At 44.6% G+C, this 26,893-nt stretch overlaps 1 protein-coding gene across 2 annotated transcripts in view; it reads right to left on the bottom strand.

Moving 5' to 3' along the window:
* Positions 1-9,125: 9,125 nt before the first annotated feature.
* EP300 (EP300 lysine acetyltransferase) overlaps positions 9,126-26,893 on the bottom strand; it is a 67,768-nt gene continuing 50,000 nt past the window's right edge. For both annotated transcript variants that reach the window (XM_075051296.1, XM_075051297.1), the window contains 11 exons: positions 25,368-25,424; positions 23,851-23,928; positions 22,708-22,775; positions 21,127-21,277; positions 20,626-20,772; positions 20,092-20,205; positions 18,176-18,341; positions 17,391-17,555; positions 15,170-15,331; positions 14,430-14,711; positions 9,126-12,527 (listed from right to left, as the gene is read on the bottom strand). In XM_075051296.1, coding sequence (XP_074907397.1) covers positions 10,287-12,527; positions 14,430-14,711; positions 15,170-15,331; positions 17,391-17,555; positions 18,176-18,341; positions 20,092-20,205; positions 20,626-20,772; positions 21,127-21,277; positions 22,708-22,775; positions 23,851-23,928; positions 25,368-25,424 — 3,631 coding nt within the window. In that variant the 3' untranslated portion in view covers positions 9,126-10,286. The remainder of the gene's footprint in view (positions 12,528-14,429; positions 14,712-15,169; positions 15,332-17,390; positions 17,556-18,175; positions 18,342-20,091; positions 20,206-20,625; positions 20,773-21,126; positions 21,278-22,707; positions 22,776-23,850; positions 23,929-25,367; positions 25,425-26,893) is intronic.

Consider the following 26,893-nt stretch of genomic DNA (forward strand, 5'->3'; position numbering starts at 1 on the left):
TCGCTGCTTGGGCATTGGTCAGTGGGTGGTGAGCAATTACATTGTGCATCACTTGTCTTTTTCTTGGTTTTTTTTAAATTTTATTTTATTTCATATATTCATTTTCATTACAATTATTATTATATTTTTTTATTATTATTGTTAGTATTGCATTTTATTTTACTTTAGTTATTAAATCATTCTTATCTCAACCCACAAGTTTTACTTTTTTTTTTAATTCTCCTCCCCATCCCACTGGGAGGAGAGGAGTGAGTGAGCAGCTGCATGGTGCCTAGTTGCTGGCTGAGGTTAAACCATGACAAGCTCCCAAACCTCTGTGCACCAGGGAGACACTGTACTGGGAGCTCATTTCAGTGCCACACTCCAATCTTCACACCTTATTGATGGAAAAAGGAGGAGGGAAAGACCCACAAAATCATCCTGGAAATAAGCCTTCTGATTTTAACTCCCCACCCACTCACATTGCTGGACAAAGATTTGCTCTGAAATAATAAATAAATCTTGTTCTCCCCTTGATTCCTTGGAGCCCGATGAATTGTGGGAGAAACAGCTATGAGCTTCTGTAACTGAAACTGGCGGAGTCTAACAGGGAAGGAAAATGCACTAGTCTCACTTTCCTGCCACCCCACCCACCACGTCCCAGCGGTACAAACACATTAAAAACCCCCGTAAGGCTATATAGGTGCCTGACAAGAAGCATCACAAGTACCAGAGAGCAGCCTAGAAGCCTCCATCATGGCAGAGCAACGCATGATCCAAGGAAGAATCCAGCTTTAAAACAAGGCACTTGTTCTATTGCACAGCTGATCATCACAGGATGGATGTAGGGACCAGATTCCTGAATTCCCCTTCAAAACAGACACAAGAGAACAAGGGTGCCATAGGTACCCGCTTTGAGTCACTGGGGGGCTATTTAAATTCAGCTTCACTTCCCTTCCTCGCACCCAGCATCCATTCCACCCCCACCCCAGTCATTTTGAGAAGTGGCATCTCTGGGTGCGCTACTTTGGGGCTCCTGTCTCCTACACCAACGTCACCATCTGCAGACCACCGCTGATCCCGCAGGACATTCCTACCAGTCTCATCTGCTGCTTTAATCACTGTCTTCCACCTTGTACCAGGCAGTTGAAGCTGCAGGGTGGCTCCTAGTGACCCCAGATGAGCACAAGTGAGTTAGCTCAACTTGTCTTGCAGGTTGCGGAACACCAGCTGGGCTGGGCAGTGTGTGCTGTGGGTTTCAGTGGCAATCCTAAGCAAGGACAGAGACTTGTCTTGGCCGTAGGTTTGCATGACTCGGCGTGGTCCACAGACTGGAAGCTGTTTGGGATACCAACTTAAAAAGCAAGTCCCGATCTTTGGCTGGCCAGAGATGTAATCTCAGCCCCAGCTGTGATCAAAGCAAATGAAATTCTTTGCTTCAGCACAGTACCGATCTAGCACCACAGTGAGTAGCTAGTGCCTCTGCTATGCCCTGTTGTCGGCTCTCCTTTCCCCAGAGAAACCTTTTAGATCTTCTTACAACAGAAAAGAAAACGTGCTGCTCCATGAACCAAGCAGGGTGCATGAGTTGTGTAGGGATGGGCATCCTCTTCCTCCCCCATGTTCCCCCACGTGCCCCTTTCAGGCAAGACCACGGCACATGGTCCACAGTCCAGGAGAGGAACAGCATGGGTTACAGTAGGTGGACTGAAAAAAAAAATGTCCAAAATACCTGCCCCAAGGGTTTTCTTTAGAGAAACTCGAAGTTACTGACCTGCTTCCAGAACAGCAGAACACCTTTGCACAGGAGGAACACGGGATTCCCAGACCGCTGCAGTTGCTCTCGCTGCGATCTCAAGAAAGCATAGGAAAAGGGAATGCCCGAAGGATCTTCAGCTTAGGGAGTTGGGGTTGCTATGAGCAGAAAATGGGGCCCTGGCTTCCAGTGCTGTGTTTGCAGACCCCACTCCTGCCTGGGGTCAGCCCCTACCCCTGTGGCCAGTAGCCCTGGCAGTAGTGCAGAGGGGTGGGCCCTGGCTTACTAGGCCTTATTTCTCAGCGAAAATTTAACACCCAGGTCCTGCCTTCCAGCCCTTGCAGATCCTTTCTATATCAGCCCAGGGATGCCCATACATCTGAGCCCTTGCTTCACCAGCCCCAGAGTCGCATGCTGCTGCGACCCCTCCTCCACCGGGTATGCAGCCATACTTGCATTTTTTTTTCCCATTTTAGAAAGGCCTCGGCAGCAGTGTGGGGCAACAAAGACAATGAAAAGCAGAAGTGAAGAGGGAAACAAACCTAAGTGAAGGACTCCTCGCTTTGCTGGGCAGCAGAAGCTATGCCCTTTCAGCCAGAGGAGTGGGGCTGGCAAAGAGCTTTCTTCTTGTAGTGCCAACGTCACTGCCTTCCAGTTCCTGCTATTGCCCTGGGGACTGCAGGGGCATGGCGAGAAGCAAAACACATGCTGACAGAGCTCGTGGTTGCACCCCATGGCTCTGTGCTCCCAAGGTATGCCAGAGCCTGCCGCCACCCAGCACACCTGGGGAAAACAACAGTCTGAGCCGTGCCAACTTCACCAGGAGTTATGAAGGGCTTCCAAGATGGCTATGGGAGATGGTGCCAATAGTAATTCCTCCACCCTCCCTAAATCCACCACACTGCCTACAATAGGGAGCGTGGACTGGAGCCATGGCTGATTGCCCATCGGCTACCCACAGCACCGGTTACAGAACAGGTTTCCCTTTCAAAGATCCACCGTGTGCAGGATCCCTGCTGGGGAGTTACGACCAAGTCCCTGTTCTAAGGGATTGCAACTAAGGCAACTCAAGCAAATCAGCAACCCCCCGTTTTTCTAAACAAAGTGCCAGATCGAAGCTGGGTATGCAAATGCCAATGCATACAACATGCCTGCAAGGCTGACGGAGCAGCTTAGTGGCTTTTCGACTGCGATGCAGGCACAGATGCTGCTGAAACCACTGCAGATGGAGCCCGATGTGCTCTCACACTGCCAGGGCTGGGCTAGGCTGTCTCGGGCCGGGATCTATAGCACGTGATCTGTTTTGACAAGCCAAGGGAGGAAATGGCTCCTTGTGCAAACTGACAGTCACCCAAGGGTTGTGTTGTATGAAGGCAGCTGCTAAGAGGGTTTGTAAAACCAAACATTCCACAGCCAGGGCAACGTATGGCTGTTCTTCGAAGAAAAGCTCATTTCAAGTGTGGGAGGCCTCTTCACATGCTTAGGCAGAACCAGTCATTAGGAGCAGATGCTTCTGACCACTGCTGTCTTTCAATACAGGACCCGCTCCAGACTCTCCAGAGAGGCTGGGCCAGAGTCCTTGAGTTTGGCTGGAACTGGCAGCAGCACAATCAAGGACATGGTGTGCATGAAAAGACCATCTTGGAAACAGGAGGTGGAGTTTCTTGCAGAGGAACAAAGTGTGCATCAAACACTGGAAGAAGCACTGGAAAAGCAAGTAGCAGCTGGAATGGCTGTCACTGTCACATCGTGTACCTCAGCCTTGTTGTGGCGCTGCCACCGCTTCTAAGAGGCCACAGGCTCTGCGTTAGGTGAGTAACTTGGGCCCTGTCAGGCTTTGTCTGGACTTTTCTTGGCCTGCCAGGAGCTGCGTTGTAGCTTGTTTTGCTGTTACAATTGTCTAACGACCAGCTGACTGTTACCAACATTATTTCAGTTTTTGTACAATTACCTGGTGTGACACTTACTACATCTATATTGTTGTAACTAATAGATAGCAGGTACTAGGGAGAAGCCTACGTAACTGCTTGGCCTAAGGCACAGCTCCCACAAAGCAGCTAACAGACGTGGGGGTTTGCACAGTGGGGTGCACAGAGGGGGTCAGGGTCCCCGCGCTCAGCAATGGTGGTGATGTGCCCCGTGGCATGTCCTCCCACAGACACTGGAACAGCTCTCCCCGTAACGTCAGAGCCTCCACCCAGGCTGAGCTCTTCTGTGGGAGGATATGGCTTGGCAAGTCTTGTGGTCCAGGGAGTGTTTGAGGCTTCTCGCTTTGGCTGAGGCTGGGGCAGAACAGGATCTTCTCGGAGACGCTGCAGTTTCAAAAGCCCGAACCCCCCATGTGTACTGACGGCAGAGTCTGTGCTCATCGGGCTGGGAATCGGTGACTCCCATGATGATGAAGGCTGGAAGCTTGTGACTTGTGGCACCAGGAGGATGTCTCCTGCTCCACCTGGACGTGTACGGGACAACAACAGAATCGGTTCACTGCCCTCACAGCAGATGTGAGGCTGGGAGCTGTGTCCAGTGAAATGTCTGAACTGCCTGAGCCTGGGCCTGAGCCGTGCAGCAGCACCTCGTGGAAGCGGTGGGTGCTGGTAGTGAGAGACTCTCTGCTGCAGGGGACGGAGGTCACCGTCGACCAACCTGCCTACGGAGATCGGCTGCGGGTCGGGGTCTCAGATCTGGGATGATATGGAGAGGCTGCCAAGGCTTGTCCAGTCCTCACGGTTCCCTCTGCCCCGCTGCTCTTCCGTGTGGGCATCGATGATACTGCCAGGGGAGACCCAGAGCGTATCAAGTGTGGCGTCATGGCTCTGGATGCAATGGCCACGAGTGTGGGGGCTGAGTGGTCTTCTGCTGGGGAGGGGAAAGTACTTGAGGGGGAACAGATGCAGCCTGCAGGGCAATAACTGGTTGTGCAGCTGGTGTCAATAGGGATCCAGCTTTTATCACCATGGGACTCTCTTCAAGGATCAAGGACTGCTATGAAGAGATGGGATCCACCTGACCAAGGAGGCAAAACCGTCTTTGCTAAGCAGACAAAGGGTGCCCAACCTGTGGAGAAGAGCTTTAAACTAGGGACAACAGGTGAGGGACAGGAGAACTGACAATCAAGTGAGGAAGTGATGGACTAGCTTGGCAAGCAAAGGTTACAGTGTGATGCGGACAGGAAAGATGTTGAAACCTGGCAGACGGGGGCCCAGCCCACGTGCATGCATGAAAACAAGGACGTGCTGGGAGGACAGCATCCTGGGGAAAGCTCTCATAACTTTTCTGGGAAGTCAGCACATCTGTGTGCCTCTCTGAAGTTCCCTGTTTTCAGCAATCCCAGCTCCCCGAGACCAGTGGGAATGTCTGGAGCAGAGGAGACACTCTCAGTGAAGTAGAATCAGATTAGAGAACATTTAAACAAACTAGGCATGCTCAAGTCCATGGGACTTGACAGTTGCACACCCAAGTGCTGAGGGAGCTGGCTGATGTCGTTGCAAGGCCACTCTCTATTATCTCTGAAAGGTCATGGTGATTGGGGGAAGTTCCTGGGGAGTGGAAGAATGAGACTCCTGTCTCAAAAGAGGAGAACCTGGGGAACTACGGGCCAGTTATCCTCACCTAAATCCTTGGGAAGGCGACAGAGCAAACATTCCGGGAAACCATTTCCAAACACACTAAGGACAAGAAGGTGAACAGGAGTAGTCACCATGGATTTATGAAGGGGAAATCATGCTTAAGCAACCTGACAGCCTTATGTGATGAGATGACTGGCTTGGCGAATGAGAGGAGAGCAGTGAACATTGTTTAACTTGAATTTACTTAAGACTTTTGACATCGTCTCTGAGCACTTCCTCACAAACTGAGGACGTATGGGCTAGATAGACAGCAAGGTGGGTTGAAAGGTTGGGATCACTGGCACAAAGTCCAATGGAGGCAAGACACTAGTGACATATCCCAGGGGTTGGTACTGGGGACAATACTGTTTCACATCATCTTCATTAGTGACCTGAATGATGGGGCAGGGTACATCCTCAGGAAGTTCACAGATGGTACAAAACTGGGAGGAGTGGCTGATACACCAGAGCTGTGCTGCCATCCAGGGGGACCTCCACAGGCTAAAGGAATGGGCTGATGGGAACGTCATGAAGTTCAATAAAGGGAAACATAAAGTCTTGCCCCTGGGAGGAACAACCCCATGCACCAGCACATGCTGGAAGGCAGCTTGGAAGAAAAGGGCCTGGGGGTCCTGGTGGCAAGTTGAACAACATGCCAACAACAAACATGCCTGTGCGCCAAAGGGAGCCAACGGCCTCCTCGGCTGCATTAGGAAGAGTCTTGCCAGGAGGTGGAGGGAGGTGATCCTTCCTCTCAGCACTGGTGAGACACACCTGGAGTGCTGCGTTCAGGTCTGGGCTCCCCAGTACGAGAGACATGGACGCAGTGGAGTAAGTCTAGCAAAGGGCCAGGAAGATGATGAGGGGACTGGAGCATCTGTCAGATGAGCAAAGGCTGAGAGGGGTGGAACTGTTCAGCCTGGAGAAGGCTCAGGGGGATCTTATCAGTGTGTATAGATACCTGGTGGGGGGACTACGCAGAGAGGCTGTGGCACCTCCATCCTGGAGATATTCACCCAGACATGGGCCCATGCAACCTGCTTCAAGGTGACCCTACTTTGAGCAGGGAGGCGGACTGGGTGATCTCCAGAGGCGCCTGCCCACCTCAGCCATTCCGTGCTTCTGTAATAATGAGTGGCTCTGTGTAGAATAGGGTATCTATGATTAAAATAGGGTAAAAAATAGGGTATCTAAATTAAAAAAAAAAAAAAAAAGCAGTATAGACACATACAGTCACAGGACAGTACTGCAGGTCCACGGCTATAAGAAATTCACCAGTGGCCAAGTCATCAGAGTAACCAGGAGCTGGGTAAAACCAGTTTTAGGGGTGACAAAGAACAAGTATGCAACATATGGAAAGCAATCCATAAGCAGTAAATTTGTATATAGTGTGGAACAATGAACCAGGGAGGCGTACAGTATTATTTACAAACAGATGACCCCAAGACTGAGGGAGAAACCATAAATATTATACTCCTCACCCTGACAAACTCACTGTAAGCCCTCCCCACCTGCAACGTCAGTCATTGACCCTAGGACCCGAAGGGGCATTGGAAGGGGTAGACATTAGAAAGTTTACATCACGGAACTGCGTTATTATTTGACTGTAAGCATTAGTGTCATTGTAACTGGACAATAAATCTTTGATTGGATTGCTAAAACTTTGGGTGTGAGTTCTTTTTGCTGGTCCAAGAGTCTAACAAATAGGTGGGAAGTGAAACAACCTACTCTAACTTGGACGCAACTGGTTGGCAAGAGCACACAGCAGCGATACAGATAACATCCTAATTTTGTTGTCCTGAAGTCCTACCAGTTCCGCAGTCAGCCACACTATTTCCCCAACTGGTGGGTTCTGGTTCTTCAGTAGAATCAGGGAAAGCAGAGGTGGAGGGATGCAGGAGAAAGGAACCCCGTGTGAATTCAAGACCATTGATCATCCGCACCACGTCAATAAAACGTTTGGACTTGGCTCAGAGGCAGCATCTACAAAGAGGGACAAAGCAGCTGTGCTATGACTTAAAATGCCTCGTGGCATCTTTTAAGCAAGTCACTAGGTTGGCACTCAAAGTCAGAAGACCTGTAGCTCTCTGAGTCCAAGCTGCTCTGCAAGGTCTCGAGGCTTCCCCGCTTCAGCATGGGTCAGACGCTCCCCTGCAGGCCGGGACAAATTCAAGGCTTTGTGTGCTAACGTACAGGCACAAATGAAAGCTGCGTGCCGAGTTGGGATGCACGAAAAGCATGCAAGTCAGAAAGCTGGGCACACTTTACACTTCACTTGCCAGCATGTGGTCAGAAGGAATTTTATTTATACTCCGTCCTGAGAAGCTCCCCAGGACTGAAAGTAAAACTAGGCTTTGCTCGAGTGGGGGGAAGGAAGAGGAAAGCTTGCCACAACTGGCATGGAGAACAAATCTAACCATCCTAGGCTGCTGCCCTGGCATTCAGCATGTGTTTTTTTGTTTTCTGCTCCCCTTTAGAGCAGGTCAACAGCACTCCCGCCCAAAGCAGATGAGAGAATTGTGGGCTTGGTGCAGACCTGGTCTCCACCCCCCAGGGGTGATGGGTATGAGGATTACCTAAGGGAGAATACCAAAGCACAGGGCTGCTTTCCTTAAGCCTCCCAAAACTTTCCACCATCTTGCTGATGGCTTGCTACCAAAACCCTTTTTATAATACAAGGTTCATGGTCCTGCTTGTGTTTATATCCAAGTATCAAGCATTTCACTCCCATTTTCTAACAGCCTCTAATAGCTGTTCACATTGCAATACACCATTGCTTTTGTTTGGCACTGGTCTGGGGCTCCCAAATCCATCCGGGCTCCCAAATCCATCATCTTCCACCAGCAGTCTCCTGAGGGCAGCTTACGTTGTTATTTGTCTGGGATTTGTGGGTGCAGTGATGCTCACAACGCAGCTGGTGTTACGCAGATGGTGTGCTCTGGTCACATCTGGGTCTTCCAGGTGCATAATGCCTGATACAAGTTATTCCCTAGGCACCAGCACTATATATACACGCACAGAATAAGGCTGGATTCTGGGAAGCCCTCAACGGACCAGGCGCATACCTGGTGGGTGCCCAGCCAGCGCGCAACATCCAACATGTTCTTGCATGATAGGATTTAACTCCATGTACGCACAGCTATGGGCAGCACGCAACTGAGTTTTCTTACCCACGCTCCACAGCTGAAGCATTTCTGTTCAGGAAATCCCCCCGATATATATAATATACAGTAACCAATCACGTGCCCTACGGCTGGCAGATCAACCAGATTTAACACGGGGCGATGGGGCACCCAGGCGCCGTCTCGCTGCAGTGTCTGTGGGACATGCACACAAGCTTACCTCATGCTCACACGGCAGTGCCAAAAGGTGTACAATATATTCCAAGTGAAATAGGATCTTTTAATATCACATATCCAAACAATAGTTCTCATTTCAAAATGCAAAATAGGTCCTTTGAAGATCAGCTGCTCCCAGGCTGTGTGAGCAGGGTGGGGTACAGATGACTGGCACAACTGTTGAGGTCAGACCTCTTTTCTTTGGTAAGATACATGCCAGGAACAAACGCGAATGCCGAGTTGTACCAAAAGTGTCCATTTAGAAGACTAATTATTACTCCACGTCCCTTATTAGAGATTTGCATTTCAAAACAGTCATATACATTAAATAGCTCTCCGACGTCTAAATAGCCAACATTTAAAGTAGCATATATTCTGCTACCCCCACCATTTTAAGAACAAGCAACACATGTGGGAGAGAAGGGAAACATTAAAAACAGGCTGTCTGTCTCACACAGTTTATTTAACAATAGGTAATAAGAAATCAATTTTTAACAGTCTATACAGTGATCGAAAGTTCATATTTATAAGTAATCAACTTTAATTGCATGATTTACAACATTTGAGGGTTTTTTGCTTTCTATTTTCAAGTTTTACAGAAAGTGGAAGAGGGTGGGAAAGGGGCATGGGAGAGAGAAAGCAAGCATACAGAAGAAACCCCAGGGACTTTTTCTCAGGTTAAAATCATCCCGTTGGAACTGTTTCTTACCCTCTTTTTTATTTTTTTTTCCTTTGTTAGATGTAAAAATAACGAAAAAAATTCTTTCAAGAAAACAGAAACCACAATATATATACTACATCCATTTGGCAGCTGCCCCTGTGTATTTGCAAAAATGTTGTCTTCTCTCTACATGTACAAATTATTTTAATACTTGAAGTTTTTTTAAGCTCAGACTCTTGTATAGAAAATTCTTGGAGGACAAAAGTAGACTTCAGGAGGGGACTGAGTTATTTAATATTTTTACATTTTTCAAAGAATTGACATATTTCCAACCAAAGAGGAAAAGATTGGTATTTATTTTTATATATATATATTTATATATGTAATGTATTTTTAAAGCAACATTAACCCCTTTTGTCCTCCGGTTTTCGGAAAAGGTTCTCCTGTGGTTTTTTTTTGTTCTGTATTTGTTGTGTTTTTTTGCAGTGACATGAAGAAAAACCAGAATAGGGAAAATGTTTACCATCTGCCTCAGTAAATAATAACTATCAATATTACATATTTTCATTAATTTAAAAAAAAATAAAACCTATTGGAGGCATGAGGAGGGCATCCTTTGGTGAACAGCCAAAAGACCACCCTCTTCCCCTGACCTCCCCAACGCACACGAGGAAAAAAAAAACCAAGAAAAAGGACTGGTTATGATTCCAGCCATAACAAAAATATATTCTTTGTACTCTACTGTCCCTCAGGTTCGTTGTTGGTTTGTTTTTAAAACCACAAACTACTGCTGCAGAGTTCAGATGTGTCCCAGGGAAAAATGTTGTTTTAGCTAAGAAAGATTCAAAAAAATTTGTCTTCAGTACAAAAAGTCTTGAGAAAATAAGTTTTTTCTTTTCTTTTTTTTTTATTTTTTTTTTTGCTCCCAAAATGCTACAGTGTGTCTAGTGTATGTCTAGTGTACTCTGTGAAAGGTTTGAATTCAAGTCCGAGTTCTCGGAGCTGAGCCCCAGTTCCGTGGCGCTTGTACCATGGAGGCCTGCCATGCCGGGATTGCTAGCAAGCTGGGAAAGCATTGCACTCTGGTCCGGGCTGGCAAAGTGCCCTTGATCCATGGGGTTGGCCTGGGCGGCTACCAGTCCTGGATGTGGGGAGCTGGTCTGCGGGGAGACGTGGTGCGGAGAAGGCTGCGGCTGCATCCGAGGGGACGGGCTGGAATGGGGGGGCTGGGACTGGGGCCGCGGTGAGGGTACAGGCTGCGGAGAACGCACTTGATTGCTGAGCGATGAAGGGAGCTGCTGGCCCTGGAGGTGCGGGGACTGGGCCTGATTGGGGAGCATGTGCTGTTGGGGGCTCATAGGATTGGGCTGAGCTGGGGAGCCCATCTGCTGCTGAAGTAGCCTCTGCTGGAAAGCCTGCTGCAGACTGGCTCCCGTCTCCGCACTCATCGCCTGCGGAAGCTGGCTTATTTGTCCCATGTTTCCTTGCTGCATCTGCTGCATGTGATGCTGCATTCGCTGCTGCTGTTGCTGCTGCTGCTGCTGTTGGGGATACCCAACGCCCTGGGGCTGCTGGAACTGGTTGTGGTTGGCCATCCCTGGCCCCAGCGCTGGTCCTGCTCCCTGCTGCTGCTGCTGCTGGTGGCGCTGCTGCTCGATCATCTGGTGCCGTCTCATCAGGAGGTCTCGGAACTGGGGAGCCATCCCCGAGTGATTCATATTCATCTGCTGCGCCTGAGGATTCATCCCAGCCATGGCCTGCTGCGGCTGCTGCTGCGGCTGCTGCTGGGGCATGCTGGGCCTCTGCACTCCGGCTTGCATGGGGTTCATGTTCTGCATGGCTGGGTTGGGGTGCACCCCTCCTTGCTGCCCTTGCATGGCCTGCTGCGGCTGGAGGCCCGGCTGACCCTGAGGGATGCCGGGCTGACCCGTCATCCCCTGGGGGTTCTGCGACCCCGCGTACTTGGCGGCCCGCTGCTTGATGAACGCAGCCAGCAGCTGAGGATTGGAGTGAAGGATGTTAAGCACCTGCTGCTGCTGCATGGGTGAGCTGGGAGACCTGAGAGTCCGCAGTAGGTTTTGTAAGGCCGCCTGGGGCAGAGGGGGTTGTTTGGGCTGAGCGGCGCCAGGTACCTGACCCATCCCTGGCTGAGGTGCCATATTCATCGGCTGACCCGGCTGGGCTACTGACATCATGGATGGCCTCTGCATTCCTGGCTGCAGCTGAGCTTGGGGTAGGCCCCCCTGCACCCACGGTGGCTGCTGCTGGATTCCCGCCGGCCCCATTCCTTGATCTATGTGACCGCTGGGACCTCTGCCTATCTGCGGAGGGTTCATTCCCATAGGTGGCATCTGGGGCATCTGGTGCTGAATCGGCCTTTGGAAGATCTGAACCTGTGCCATCTGACGCTGGGTCTCCGCCGCCCGCTGGATCTGCATGGCCATTTCCACCGCTGCTGGAGGAGGGCCCTGAACTGGTGGTTGAGGTGGCTGGGGTGGAGTTGGAGGAGTCACCTGGCCACCTGCCTTGCCCTGGGACACAGCGCTGGGGGGCTGAGTTCTTGGCATGGTGTAGGGCGGCATACTGTTGGGAGGTGCCGGTTGAGGCTGCGAGGCGGGCTGGGGCGGAGGCTGGGGTTGTGGGGTTTGTGGCGTTGGGGGCTGCTGGCCTGTCGGAGTCGTTGGCGTGGCCGGCGTGGGCGAGGGTAATCCTTGCTGCTGGCCCACCACACCGGTCCGCTGCATACTCGCCATCCTCCTTCGGAGCATCTGTGCCTGTTGCAGGCGGTGCTGAAGCTGTTGCTGACGGAGCTTGTGTTTAATGTTGAGGCAGAAGGGCACTGGGCACTTGTTCTCCTGGCAGTGCTTCGCATGGTAGCAGCAGAGAGCAATGAGTTGCTTGCAGATGGGGCACCCTCCGTTGGTTTTGCGTTTGCAGCCTTTGGTGTGTTGGACAACCCGTTTCATCTTCTGACAGGACGGCAACGAGCAGTTGGCATTACGACACTGGCAGGCATGGACCAGAGACTGGATACAGCGCTGAATGCTCAGGCGGCGGGAATCACCGGGGCTCTGGGTAGTTGCAGTCTGCTGGTTGTTGCTCTCATCATCTAGACCGAGGCCTAATTTTTCCATCTTGTGGTCATGGTTTTTAGTGTTATAGCAGGTGATGCACAGGTCATAATCCTGAAAAGACAACAAAGGAAAGTTATCGGTGTTCCTGAAACTCCAGACCATAAATAAATGATGTCATGCCACGTCAACAAATTACTCCCAGTCTGTTCCAGGGAAATTGTTGTTCTAGGGAAAAAGTCAATCTTTCATGCCATGTTGAGGTACTAGAGAAGGAATAAATCCAAATTATAGCCAGGGAAAATACGTGGGTGTTAAGGGTGTCTGAAATCTATACAAATACATGTAGTAGCTTGAAAAACAAGTTTGCTCTGAGCTACTAAGTCGCACATCATTCAGCTGGGCCAGAAAAATCCCTTTCTTTCCTGATAGGAAAGGAGAAGAAAAAGGCAAGGAACAAACAGCTGCCCATCTGCTGCTGCTTCAAAAGAAGAGGGCAAGAGTGGCAGGAGAGGTACCAATTTTCAAAGAAGAAAGGAGAACAAAATCTGCATTTTCAGTTTTCAGGCAAATTAAACAGCAGAGTGTGCTGACAGAACAGAACAGCATTTACATTCTGTGAAAGCAACAGCACGAGTTTGGGCTCAATAATTGATCTTCAAGAAAAAGACCTGACTCATCAGGATTCACTAATCCATAGGAAATTTAGAATTTATTTTCTGGTATATACAAGGAAATGGGAGCATCAACTTTAATCAGAGCTTTTCAGAACTGCATCTGAGAGTCATTTACTTCCAGCAGGTTAAAAAAATTAAGTTACAAGCCAGAATCAAGGTTAGTCCAGCTTCTGGAGGCCACAGCATTGACCCAGGCCACTGGACTCAATCTTCGAACACGCTGATATTGCAAGCACTTCTGAAGACAAAAATGCTGTTTGCAGCATTCTACAGAGAGACAACAGGGTAGTGGAAGAATCACCCAAGTACAGGAATATGACTTTAGCATAGCAAAACCTCTATGCCAGTAAACCAATGGAGAGCCCTATTTACAGAAATACTGCAGCACAACACTTCTGGCTCTGGAGGAAGACAGCATTCAGCGCTCTTCAGAAAAATCAGCTGATCCTATCGTTACAGCTCAAGCAGTTGCTACAGTTCCCAATTGCTTAAGCAGCAGCACCTTAAATGAACTACAAGAAATACATTTCTACTGCAGTTCTCTATAGCTTGAAAGTAGAAGACTGTCGTGGTTTAACCCCAGCCAGCAACTAAGAACCATGCAGCCGCTCACTTACTCCCCCGCCATCCAGTGGGATGGGGGAGAAAATCGGGAAAAAGAAGTAAAACTCGTGGGTTGAGATAAGAACGGTTTAATAGAACAGAAAAGGAGAAACTAATAATGATAATACTAATAAAATGAGAACAGTAGTAATAAAAAGATTGGAATGTACAAATGATGCGCAGTGCAATTGCTTACCACCCGCCGATCGACACCCAGCTAGTCCCCGAGCAGCGATTCCCCACCCCCACTTCCCAGTTCCTGTACTAGATGTGACGTCCCATGGTATGGAATACCCTGTTGGCCAGTTTGGGTCAGGTGCCCTGGCTGTGTCCCCTCCCACCTTCTTGTGCCCCTCCAGCTTTCTCGCTGGCTGGGCAGGAGAAGCTGAAAAATCCTTGACTTTAGACTAAACACTACTGAGCAACAACTGAAAACATCAGTGTTATCAACATTCTTCACATACTGAACTCAAAACATAGCACTGTACCAGCTACTAGGAAGACAGTTAACTCTATCCCAGCTGAAACCAGGACAAAGACAAAAATCACACCAAGTAGTAGACTAGTAGAATGGCTTGTTACAGAAAACGTGTCCTCTCCTTTCTTTCTGAACTGCCAGAGGATGAGCTGTACAGATCTTTTTCCATCAGTTAATGCTGAGAAATTAGTTCAGGTAAAGAGCACTCTGGGCACAAAGATACAGGGACACAAGTAGGGAAAACTTCACCAAGCATACCTCACAAACAGTGCAGTGCCATCTGGTCTCCACATGATGCTTGCACTCATTGCAGGTGTAAACAAAGCGGTCTTGGCTCTGGGTATGCAGTTCCACCAGCATGCACATGGTTGACCACTGAGCCCTTCGTAGTGAGGAGAACTCCAGGTGCTTGTCTCTAGCAAGGGTTAGGAAAGCATCACGCCCGTCCATCAGGTCACACGGAATGAGTGGGTCAGGCTCAACAATGGGGGGCAGGGAGTTGGCTGCAGGGCCAGCAATGAGACGGATGACAAAGAAAACCTGCAAAGTAGAAGGACTTAATATGCCGGCACTTATCAAGATGTTTTGGTCGCCAAACTTCACTACACAGAACGTACAATTCCAGGACCAACTAACACTTGAATGCTGTGCTGCCAGGGCAGTGTGCAGTCCTTACAGGACTGGGAAATTTCAAACCTCTGGCTGCCCCACAGGTTCACTTTCTTCAGAAGCATTAGGTAAGGAGCACTGCACTGAACAGTAACAGTAAAACTGTTGTGACCATCTAGACTGTTAGGAAGTTCTGTACGAGCACAGTTGTATTTATCCCCGATGCCCTCGCAGCAAAGAGTGCCCAGACTTACTGGTACTTGTCTGGTGTTTCACTCAATTCTTCAGACAAAGCTGTATAATTTACAGGGCACAACTCTGAAGTATCAAAGCTTTGTACACCTCTCTACTTGAGTAATATACATATTTCTCATTCTATCAAGTCTTACCTCCTTGTGCTTCTCCATAGTGGCATACAGCTTTTGGGAGAGGTCATTGGACACATTGGGCATGCCAGGCTTTTTCTTATTGCCACGGCTCAAGCTGCTCTTGTTCTTACTTGTCTTCTTATTGTTCTTCTTTTTGGCATTTTTGCTGTCTCCCTTGCTCACCTATTAATTTTTAAAGGCATTTTATGTCAGGTATCTAAGTCACAACACATTTTATTACTCGCACATCTTCTATAACTGCAGGACAACACACACTTCACAATAATTTACTCCAAAGACACTTAACAAGGGTCCCCTGAAACATTAATTCCATTAGAATCACTCTAGAAGATAACAAGATCAGCAATACATAGTTCTAAAAATATTAAAAGCATAAATGCTCAGGAGGTGCAAGGGAAATGTTATTTACTGAAACCTGTTTGCTATAGTTGAACACTGAAGAACCTCTTGCATAATCACAAAATGGTTCAGCAGGTGGCTTCCCAATGCAATTCAAAACTAAAAATAACTGAAAAGTACAACTGATATTGCACTAACCAGAGGCAAGAAAGACTTAATCCACCTAGATTTAGTTTGTTACAGCTCTCTGACTGATTTTTATTTTTTAATAGACTGCATTAAACCAATTTTGGTATGAAACTGTTCTTCTGAGTCCAAAAGGCATTAGCAGTGTAATTTCTAGTATGCACCTTCCTCCTGTGTCATATCCTGCAACAGTTGAACAAAACGAGTCAGCTTAATTTCAATTATAATCAATTAGCAAAGAACAGTTTATTCCTCTCTGTGCTTCTCAGAGGGCCCCTCAAAACACTACAGCATATGATGATCAAGGATCAAAGCAATTCTTATCCAAATAAGCATTTTTCCTAAGCTTAAAATAACTTTGTCAGGATGGAAATTTCCAGTGAACATGAATGGCTATCACTTCATTTGAGAGTACAGTTTATTATTGCCTCATTTTCAAGAAGTGAAACATGGGGTCAATGAAGAGTTAAAACTATCTTTAATAATAAAGGTTAAATAGCAATATGCTGCAAGCTTCCCCCACCACAGGGTTTTAAGGCCAAACTGCTGTGAAGGATCAACTAAGTGTTGACCAAACTCACGCACAGAGCTAGGTGACTCCTCATGACTAGTTTCTGGTGCATTAGAGAGATAGGAACTTAACAGCTATGCCAAGTGGAAAACAAACTTTAAATAATACCTTCCTAAGTAAGACATTAATTAATGCAAATTTGACATCAAGTTGCCTAATTCTCAGGTTACTCTTGCACTTGGTTTATTTGAAGTCCTTGAAAAGAGGTATTGCAAAGAGCAGCATAGGAGATCCACAAATTCTAGCTGTAATGTTAAACCTAACTTTTTTGATCCAAAGGTCTTCTAGAAGAAAGATTAATCCTAAACCCCAACAAAAATCTAGTATCTAATAAGGTGATGAAGCAGCAGTGTTTAAACAGAGTTAACTAACAAGTACTACTGTGTGAGCAAAACTACTAACCTTATCCTAGATTCACGACCTCTTCCATAAAAGCTCTGAAGATCCAAGGATAGACAGATGCATGATTTCTGCATCTGTTCATTTTCAAATTTATTGTTGAATTCAGAGGCATACCTTTTTTTGTTCTTTGTGGAACGTGAAAGCACAGTTGTTGCATGTTGTCCAAAAAAATTGCACAGGATACCAGCAAGTTTAAGCAGCCCAACAACAGTTCAGCACTTTGTACTTCAGATCCTCAATGCCTTAAAGCTTTCTACTAAAAAAACCCTACACAGGCTAAACTACTAAATCACAGCGCTCTTGTTACTTCCTCAGAACATGATTGGTATTATAACACCTAAGTTAGAAAGAGAAGACTTAGCCACTATTCAAAAGCTAAAGCTTAAGGAAAAAGCTTCCAAGTCAGGCTGAGATTGCAGCATGAACATTGATAATAATTGGATTTCAGCAGCAAAATATTCAACTAGCAGCTGGTTCAATCTAATTGACTTCGATAATTAGTTAGGTTTATAGCTGTATGAACAGCCACTGCTCATATGAATGTAGCTTAGTGGTATTTTAACAGCTCTAATTTATAAAATGTAAAATTGAAACTGATATTAGAGTGAGGCTATAAAAGTGAAAAAGCCAGTTAACCAAAGTGCCTAGGCATCCCCTTCTTTTTTTAGCCATACGTAATCACAACTTTTACATTAGATTATGAAATAGCAGAAGCATTCTTACATCTGTGCTTTCATTACTAGTGTTTTCTTCTCTCTTCCGTTCTTCTTCTTCTTGCTCTAGTTCCTTAATGCTCTCCTCTAGGACATTAGGCCAGAAATCCCCTTCAAAGTAAGGTAGCTCTTTTGCACTTGTTAGACGATCTTCCGTTGCCTGCTTAAATATATCCTGAAAAAGAGCAAAACACTTGGTTACAAGTCACGTAAGTAAAGACAACCTTTTCAGTAAGCGATAAAAAAAGGCACCAGCAAATCAAACAAAGGAAAGCTTAATATTTCAATGCATTTTATGAGAGCACATTCTAAGTGCAGATTTAACACTGCATCAGTTATCCCTTTGGCCAGTTTGGGACAGTGGTCCTGGCTGTGTCCCCTCCCAACTCCTTGTGCACCCCCAGCCTGCTTGCTGGTAGGGTGGTGGGAGAAGCAGAAAAGGCCTTGACTCTGTGTAAGCACTGCTCAGCAATAAGGAAAACATGCCTGTGTTATCAACACTGTCTTCAGCACAAATCCAAAACATAGCCCGACACCAGCTACTGTGAAGGAAATTAACTCTATCCCAGCCAAAACCAGCACAGGAATAATTTCAAATCTCTTGCTAGAACGATTTCAGAAGCTACAGGCTTTGAAGAGGATGTATTTTAACTCTAGATTTTTAGTGCTCAATTCACTTAAAACTAATACAGTAAACTCCAAGAATCAGGCACAATGCATAAGGCAAGGAAGAAACCAAGACAAGATTCGTCACCGCCCCCCGCCCCCCCCCATACAAACATACACTTAACAAACCTTGTAATCATGGACAATGCGCTCTGACACAGATTTGTCCAGCATCTTTTTGTACCACTCTTGCAGTCGTTTGGGTTTGGGTATCTTCTGGTCAGGAGGATGGCAATGGAAGATGTAGTCATCTCCTTCACTAGGGGGGCACGCCCAGATGTGCCCAGTAGTATACCTAGCATCATTAGAGAAAAAAAAAGTACATGTGGGCTCTGACAATTAACAATCGAGCTTGACCTCCTCTCTGCCACGAGATGGAGCCACCACAAAGTTGGCTGGTGTTACCAGATGGACCATAATTATAGCTCTCCAAGATTTTAATTCTAGTGCTCATTCCGGCTTCATTCATGTGATAGCATTACCATCTTTTCACTATTTTTTTTAAAAATTCAGTGCTATATGTGGAGTAGTTTATATGAAGTGTGCACATTTTCCAGTCTAGACAAAAATCAAAGCCTGATATAGACCTACAATTGCCACCTCCCAATTAACTAATAAGAGAAAGATGGAGACTAGGTATTTCAGCAGTAAAAGCCAGAATTCTTTCTCCTTGAGTCAGTGCAGTCATTCCTTATCTCACAACATTTTAAAAACAGATTTACTTAAACACACAATTCACTTTTCTACTGTAAATCCTCTGTTTTTTAACTTTGAGGATCCATTTTAAAAGGTTTCACAATTCTATCTGGGAATAAACAGTCACTGTCAACCTGTGCTATTGGCTGTACAATCCAAGTACTATGAAGACAGATGACATCCAAATAGTAGCAGCTGCAGAGAATATAATACCGCAAAGATCACTTCTTCATCCTCAGTTCTTCTCTATTAGTTTTTGAAAAGAACTCCAGTAGGAGGAATAATCAGATCTCAAGTTAGAGAAAAATAACCATCCTTGCCGTGTTGAGAAACAGCTTTGCAGAACCCTACCCAAACCCTGGGAACTGCAGCCAGTTGTCATTCCTTCTGCCTGAGAAGGGAGAGATGATACTGCGTGACCAATATTGTTTTCCCCAAATGAGAACCTGATGTTATCCATTAGCACAGAAAACAGCATTAAGTGAAACTGAGGCCTGAGCACTATGCAGCAATTTTACAGACTCACAGGCTAGAAAATACACAACAAAGGCAGAAAGAAGCCTAACATATGCCTTTGAAGTACTAAGGAATGTATCATCTCACTGAGGTACTGAAGACAGTACCACCCACCTCCCCTAATTTTTCTCCATGCAACTGCTCTAAACATAGTCCCCAACAATTTCTTCATGAATAACTCTGCCAAGCTACAGCAGGTACTTTGACAATAGATTTGATGTTTATTTCACTGCCTCTTCTACTTCAGCAATCATGGTCATTTAATTTCCACCCTTCTCATTTCTTCAGTTGTTCTGTGTTCTCTTTTGTGCTGTCCCAAGTACTCTCCTCTTTCTCTAACTTTTCAGTTTCTCACAATTTCAACCACTCATTCTGCAAGAGAATTCTTCATGGCCTTACACAGCTGTTAGAGTTAATCAGTACAGACAGAATACACTTACCTTTCTCCTTCAAACATGGGTAAGAACTTACTTGCCTGCCTAAAGGAATGACCCGATTAAAGTAGTGGCATTACACAAGGATGGCACTAACAACAAGGCCAGCAAAATTTTTATGGTCCAGATAAAAAGGCTCACTTTTTCTACTTAGACTTAAGGAAGTTTTACGTAAGCTTGGAAACCTAAAAATATCTGAAGCATAAGCCTCTCCTGAAAAGCCTGCAAGCCCTTTTTGTCTTTTCTCCTTTCCAACTATGCACAGTTGTTGCCAAGTTATTCTATCACCAGTTGATATTTAGGCACGATATTCTGAACAACAGGATGTAGTAATTTCATTTGCAATAAGAACTACCTAGCACAAATGCTGCACAGAAGAAAATATTAAAACAGACTTACCCTAGTTTCTTGACATATTCTAGATATCCAATTAGTATTTCGTGATAGACAGCAGTCCTCAAGCATTTAGGCCGGAAGAAATGAACACTATCAAGGTAAGATATATACACTCGCCTAAAAAAACCAAAAAAGGCATGATGAGAAGCAGAGATTTCAAAGTAGTTCTACTAGTTTATTCACATTGTTTTATACATTTGAAGCATCCAATACAACAGCAATCTTCAAAGCCTCTGATGCTAATTTACCTCTAGAAACGCAGCTTTCTTTTGATCCTAGCCTCATCTCTCTAAAACTATCCAATCCCTTCCTTGAGAATACTGACAACTGATCCTTGCAGCAACACTGTCTGCCAGCCAGCATCCCCAGTAAGAAGCAACTCTACCTGACATAGGCTCTACAGAAGCAACTTTGTTTCTAGAAGCTAACAGCACTGAGTCTTCACATGTACAACACTGAAGCTCTATACAGCACTTTGGAAGGTTCACTCAGCTGAGACGGTACCAAAATAAAATAAACTTTCATGCAGGTCCTCACCTTTGATTGGGTGGAGGGCAGTCTGAGCCATACTCCTGTACATGCATCCCAAAGAAGCACAAGTCTACACCATCAATCTCCTCAAAGGCAAAAAGCGCTTTTGTTCGGTAAGGGAAAGACTCAGCCATCTCTCCACTGTCTACAAACCTGCAGGTTACAGAGGGTAAAGAGGAATACCAAATATATTCACATGTTGGAGAATACATGTCACTAGGTAAAGGCCACAATAATGAAGGCTGCTCTAAGTGTAATTTTAGTGGCATTTTAAAGCTAAATGCTTACAGACTACTCAAATACAAGGCATCCACTTTTTACTATGAAAAAGATGATGCTCATCACAACTAATTAATATGCTGCTGTAACATCTGTTTGTCAAGAAATGGTCAGTGGTGAGGTTTTGAATACAACAGTCTGTTTTTTCGAAACAGCAGCATACAAGTAAATTCAAATAGCTTCCACCTCGCCCAAAAGAAAGAAAAATTAGAAATGGAAAGAACATACCTTGCTTTCATTCCTGGTTTTACTTCGACAGTTTTGTCAGATGCGTGTACCACCCTAACTGTAACCTCTCCTGCCTCAGGGTGATTCTGTCGTCTTAGGAAATCATTGACTCTGTTCTCCAAGAAGGTACCAAGTCTTGTAGCGGGTAACCCTGCAAGAGAAAAATACAGCTCTAAATACATAAAAAAACTGAACTGTTCAAATGTGATTATTCACATGTTAAATGAAAAGTGACTTTTAATGCATGCAGGATGTTATCATAAATTAAAGCTTTATCTTTAAACACTAACACTTCTAGATGGGGTGAGCTGCTTTTCACCTGCAGGCACGTTTGTGATTTATACATTATTTAAATGAAGAAAATATGTATTTCAGCCCAATTTCTATCTGTCTTAAAAGTCAATCACAATTAAGGCTCCTCCTGACTAGAAGCTATTAATTACTTAAACTGGATTACAAAACACTGCTCTCAGACATAGCTCCAAGAGCAGACATTGCATTTGGAAGTATAGCCACATTAGCCAAGGTAGTCTCTCCACTTACCAGAAGAATGTATTTCAATAATGGAAAGAACAAGTAAATACAACTGTATCTGCAAGTAATGTAGTTTAGAAATTTCTCATTTTCAAACAATCTTCATACAAAAGATGTACAAGCGTAACATTAGCTGACAAAAACCTAGAGCTGAAGAGGAGTTTAAGGCTTCTGGTGTAACAGGGCTTGCCTCACTGCTGTGCATTACTTCTGGTAGAGTTACATATCTGCCAATCAGCTTTTAATTTTTCCAATTTGACACCTTTCAGTAAAGCATCACTATACTACATTAAGTATGCAATACATACAGGTTGCTAGAAACAAAAACAGATAAAAACTGTGAAAGAACCCTTGTGTTCTTCCTGCATTCTTGGTGAATCTAGGGAGTTTTGATTTTGGAAAAACATTCAGATGTTGAAACCAGTCATTGAATGGTTTGCTGAATCTTGATGCTATCGGCTGGCTGAGTTTTTTGGTTTTGTTTTTTAGCAGAAATGTAAATACTCACTATCTGTAAGATGTACACCAACCTAAGAAGCTTCTGAGGAACTTATTTTGTCTTTAGAACAGATGGACAATGACCGCACAGATTTCCTCCTAAACTGCCTTCAAATCAACTGCCTTGATCAAAAGGAAATGTCTATAGAGAGTTTTGTCACCAGGTGATGCAACCTTTACCTCCATCAAAGCTTTTAAGAGCAGCAGTAGTCACGGTGACTTGAACATTTTATCGTAAGTTTAAGTTAGACTGCAGTCACACAGCAACTATTTCCCAATGCTATTAATACTGCCATTGAGATAAAAGGATGTGTGTCTTGCATTAGCAGTGCTCTAAAACAGTACATTAAATCTCTACAACAGACTATTAACCAACAACACCTGTGAATGCAAACATTCTGAACATCACAGAACTGATGTGCAGAACTGAGCAAAAGTATCCTCCTTTAACTCAAAAAAACTGAAATAAGTGCAAAACGAGCATAAAACTGACCCCTTCCCCATTCTTTAATTATTTAAGATTTATTGGTGCAAGTGTCAGAATCTTACTTTTAGCAGAGAATTTGTTCTCTTTCCTGGTTCGTCCTGTTTTCTTTAGGCAGCCATCACAGACAAAGCTGAAGCAAAAATAGGAGAACGTGAAAAACCACCCCAAGTCAGACCATAAAGTTCCTTAGCATCACACCATTAGAAGCAAAATCTTTCACCAGATCTTATCTGGTCTGGAAAATACCTTAGCTGAAATTTGAAATAAAAGACAGCACAAAGAACAGTGCCAGCAGAAACGCCCCAACTGTTTCAGAGTTGCAGAGAAGGATCTAAGCTCCAGGGGGTGCACCTCCTGTCAGTCACCCACGTCACCACCTGCAAACCCAGGAAACAGGGTCTCCACTTGCCGGTCTAACAATTTTGGCTTAAAGTATTCTTGGAACAAATAGTCTCAAACTGCTGTCTCTGATGAAGATGAGATACCGCAACACATAGCAAAAGGCTGATTTTTTTCTAAACGCCCAAGTACACTGTAGCATGAAATGATGGGCAGATTATTCCTCAGTTACAGGACATCTACCCTATTCTGCAGCAATGTGGATGGGACAACAGAATGGTAAGTCATAGCTATCTTGTCAAGAAAGGGAACATTTAAGCTCTTACAGAGCTTTATCTGCATATAATTTATCAGCTTCTTTAAAAAGCTTTTAAAGCAATCAGAAGAAAACCAGTATGTTGATCAAGAACTATGGAGTATCTAGAGAAAGCTAAGATTGTTTTTCAGATTTAATCTGATAACCGAGGTCAAAAAACTGACTTCACCTGTTTAATTCTGCAGTTACAAAATTTTTTTGAAGTTGACAAAGCAATATGACTTGTACAGAAAATAGATCAGTATGAAATTGTTACCAGAACTAAAAACATCTTCTTACGAAGGACTAGTATCTTTAAACATAAAAGGCTGAAACATAAGGCTGAAAAGAATGTTAGAAACAATTTAGATTAGAAACAACTTCACACATAACACAGTAAGATATGATGTCTAAATTCAATGTTACCCTATAGATTCTGTAAAATTTTCAGGTGGGAGTGCAAATTCTGCCATTAGACACTCTGTTAAATATAACCAGTATAAGGAAGTTTATGCATTAACTCTAGTAAATCTATCATATACCCCCTACTTAAGAAGGAGAAATTCCTCACCCAGAAGGCCAGATTATCTCATTATGAAGAACACAAATCTGGTGCATTTTTCTTCCACACTCTATACATTCAACAAATCTGTAGAAGGAAAAAAAGGGGTAAGGGAAGCAAGGTTAGTAGTATCATTACTTGCTTGTATATTTTGTAATATTTTATTAGAGGAGTTCTAGCACTTAGGCTCTTGAGCCTATTTAACATAGAGGGCACATCTATGCTGAGAACAGCATCCAGAATCAATTAAGAACCTGTCAGCTCAAGTCAGGGACACTTTATTATTACCGTTTCCTTGCCTTACTGCCATCCACTTCACTCATTTTTTAAAGTGAAGCCCTTCTAACAGTAAAATCTGTAAACTGCTTGTTGCTATAATGAAGAGAAGAAAATGGATTCACAGGTGTCAGAAGTGAAGAACCAGGAGAAACAGTTGGCTGTTAGTTGCCCCACTATGCTTGAAGCCTGGGGTACATTGCAAATATACTGCAGAAAGGTGAGAAGGAAGAAAATACAAGCAGTATGAAAGTCACTTTCAGAAGACTAGCAGAGGTTTAAGGACAACTGAGGTAAGTGATGTGATCTACTTCACACATATTGGTGAATATAATTCTCCAAAATACCTAAGGTTGCTTCATGTATCAGGACAACCTGACTCCTTTTGAACATGCCTATTCATAAGAGTCTGAGACTTTGAATGAATAGCTGTCATTTATGTAGAGCATATGGTATCATACTGTTGAGTTAGGCTTGTATTCTAGCACTAGGCTGTATCTTCACTGTAACAGAGGGAAAGAAGTTATGAATCAAGTTACTATTCTCTCCTTCCCACAGCTCTCGTAAAACAAAAGAACAACTGGCTGACCCTTATGCCCTTAGAAGGATGGTGTAGGAAGAATACAAATCCTTTTTGCTCATTCGAGAATGAAGACAATGTTTGCAGAGTAGCAGCATAGGTGTATAATGCCAGGACCATGTGAAGTGGCTTCAAAAAACCCCTTAGGAACATGAAGAAAAGCAGCTGAGTCACCATCATAACTCTATTGAATGTCTACAATTCTGCTTCCAGAGCAGCGCAGAAGAACTGGCCGGTTGAAATTTAACAACTTTTCCTTCTACTACAGCTGCCGGTAAAATACGACAACTAGAAAAGCCAACAGCACCAAAAGAGCTACTGCCAAATGACTCAAATCAGTCCTGAGACTTGAGCATTTGCCACAACAGGGTTTCAAAGCAGAGTTATCTGCATTCATCTTTCTGTTGAATCCACATTCAAGACAACAAAATGCAATAATTTCGGCCCACACATTCAACATTATGTATTTCTCAAGTACAGCTGTGGTGGTTTGGGTTCTCAGCACAGAATGCCAGATATACTGCTTACTAAGCAGCCCCTGCCAGTTAACAGAGCTACACGAAATTTGGAAAACATTGAAAAACAAAGCTGATGGTGAATGAATGACATATCTTTTACAAAATAATTACAATGAAATGAGGAACATTCAAAGTGTGACAGCATTACTTACAGTTCAGGGTCCAGTGTATCATTTTTCCTTTTTGAAAACTGCTCTTTGTTTATCGTGCTACGGAGAAACAGGCAATAGAACTCAGTTTTAACACAGGACAACATACATTCATGCCATACCACACACATCCATCCATCAAGACAAAACTTGCAAGCAGATTTTTTTAAACATTCACTGGCACTGCAGGGAAAGGAGTTGCATTTCACAAAAGTGACAGACAAATAAAGTACATGCCACCCTTAACTCTGCCCATGGAAAACATTCTTTTCTATGGTACAATAGCTTGCAGAGAACCACGTTGCTCCCTTATTCAGTTTTACTACAGGATAAATCATAAAACTTGCTGACAATCAAGTTCTGGGCCAGTCTGATCAGTATTTCACAGTGAAAGGACTACTGGATACACCTCTCTTGATAGTCTGAAGGCAGAGAATTCCAATTATCTTTGATTACTGAGAAAGGTAGGTTATCTTATATCAGATTCCCCTAGCCCTCCTCCTAGATTAATGTCAAAGGATAAATTTCAGCTTCCAAACCCTGCAACCCCAGCCCAGCCATTACTCTGCACTATCTTTAGCTTCTCCACAGCATTTGCAAGGCTAGAAATTCCATCTTTTTGACAGTGAGGTCCCAGGTATCTTTTACACCAATCTGGTTCAAAATAGTACAGAACAATCATACAATACCTAGATCTCTGAGAATTTACCCCGAAGAGGGTGCTGTATAACACGAGAAGATCAGTACATGCCTCTCTGAGGAGGAGAGAAAGTACCTTCTTACCATCGCTTGTGTTCAAAGCGCTTTTGATTGTTTTCATTATTGGAAAAAAAAAAAAATTGTACCCAGCATCTGTGTTTCCAAATCTAGTGTAAAAATCAAAAGCACTCTATGCTGCCTTCTACCCTGACTCACAGGTTTGTAGCAAACCATTCCAACTTACACGTATGAGAAAGATTGTACTCTCGTAGCAGCTAAACAAAAATTTATATATAAACATGAATTTATTTGATGTTTATTTATACACAGATTTACACGTATATAGATACTTGCTTCTCTCATACGTAAGTACTTCATATGCCACATCTTCTGTTAAGAAAACTGGACAATATTGATTAAACTTTGGGTTTTTGCTTACAGTAGAGTAGTAAACCATACTATCCTCAGGGACATGACCCATTGTACTGACCAACATACGAACATAATTTCTTCCTTTTTCCTTCCAGAAAGGCAGAGGTACTCTTACATCTTCCCAAGCCCCAATGGATTGTTTCACTACTGTTCTAGATACATCCATCAGTGCAACCAGGAATTGCTAACATGCACTAAAGACAACTTCTACTTCCAGTGAAAGTTAACTCAGTTTGTCCCATGACCAACTTTGACAACTCTCCCCCTGGCTTCAGACTTTCCCAAGTTCCTCACTTGCTTCTATCCGCAGTGTTCCTGCAATGCCCTCCCCCAAAGAGCTTTCTTCAGCAGCTCAAAAAGTAACTGCTTGGCACTCATTTGTCCCTCAAGGGCTTCCT

The sequence above is a fragment of the Buteo buteo genome, chromosome 19 (assembly GCF_964188355.1).
Source record: "Buteo buteo chromosome 19, bButBut1.hap1.1, whole genome shotgun sequence".
In the NCBI taxonomy this organism is placed as follows: Eukaryota; Metazoa; Chordata; class Aves; order Accipitriformes; family Accipitridae; genus Buteo; species Buteo buteo.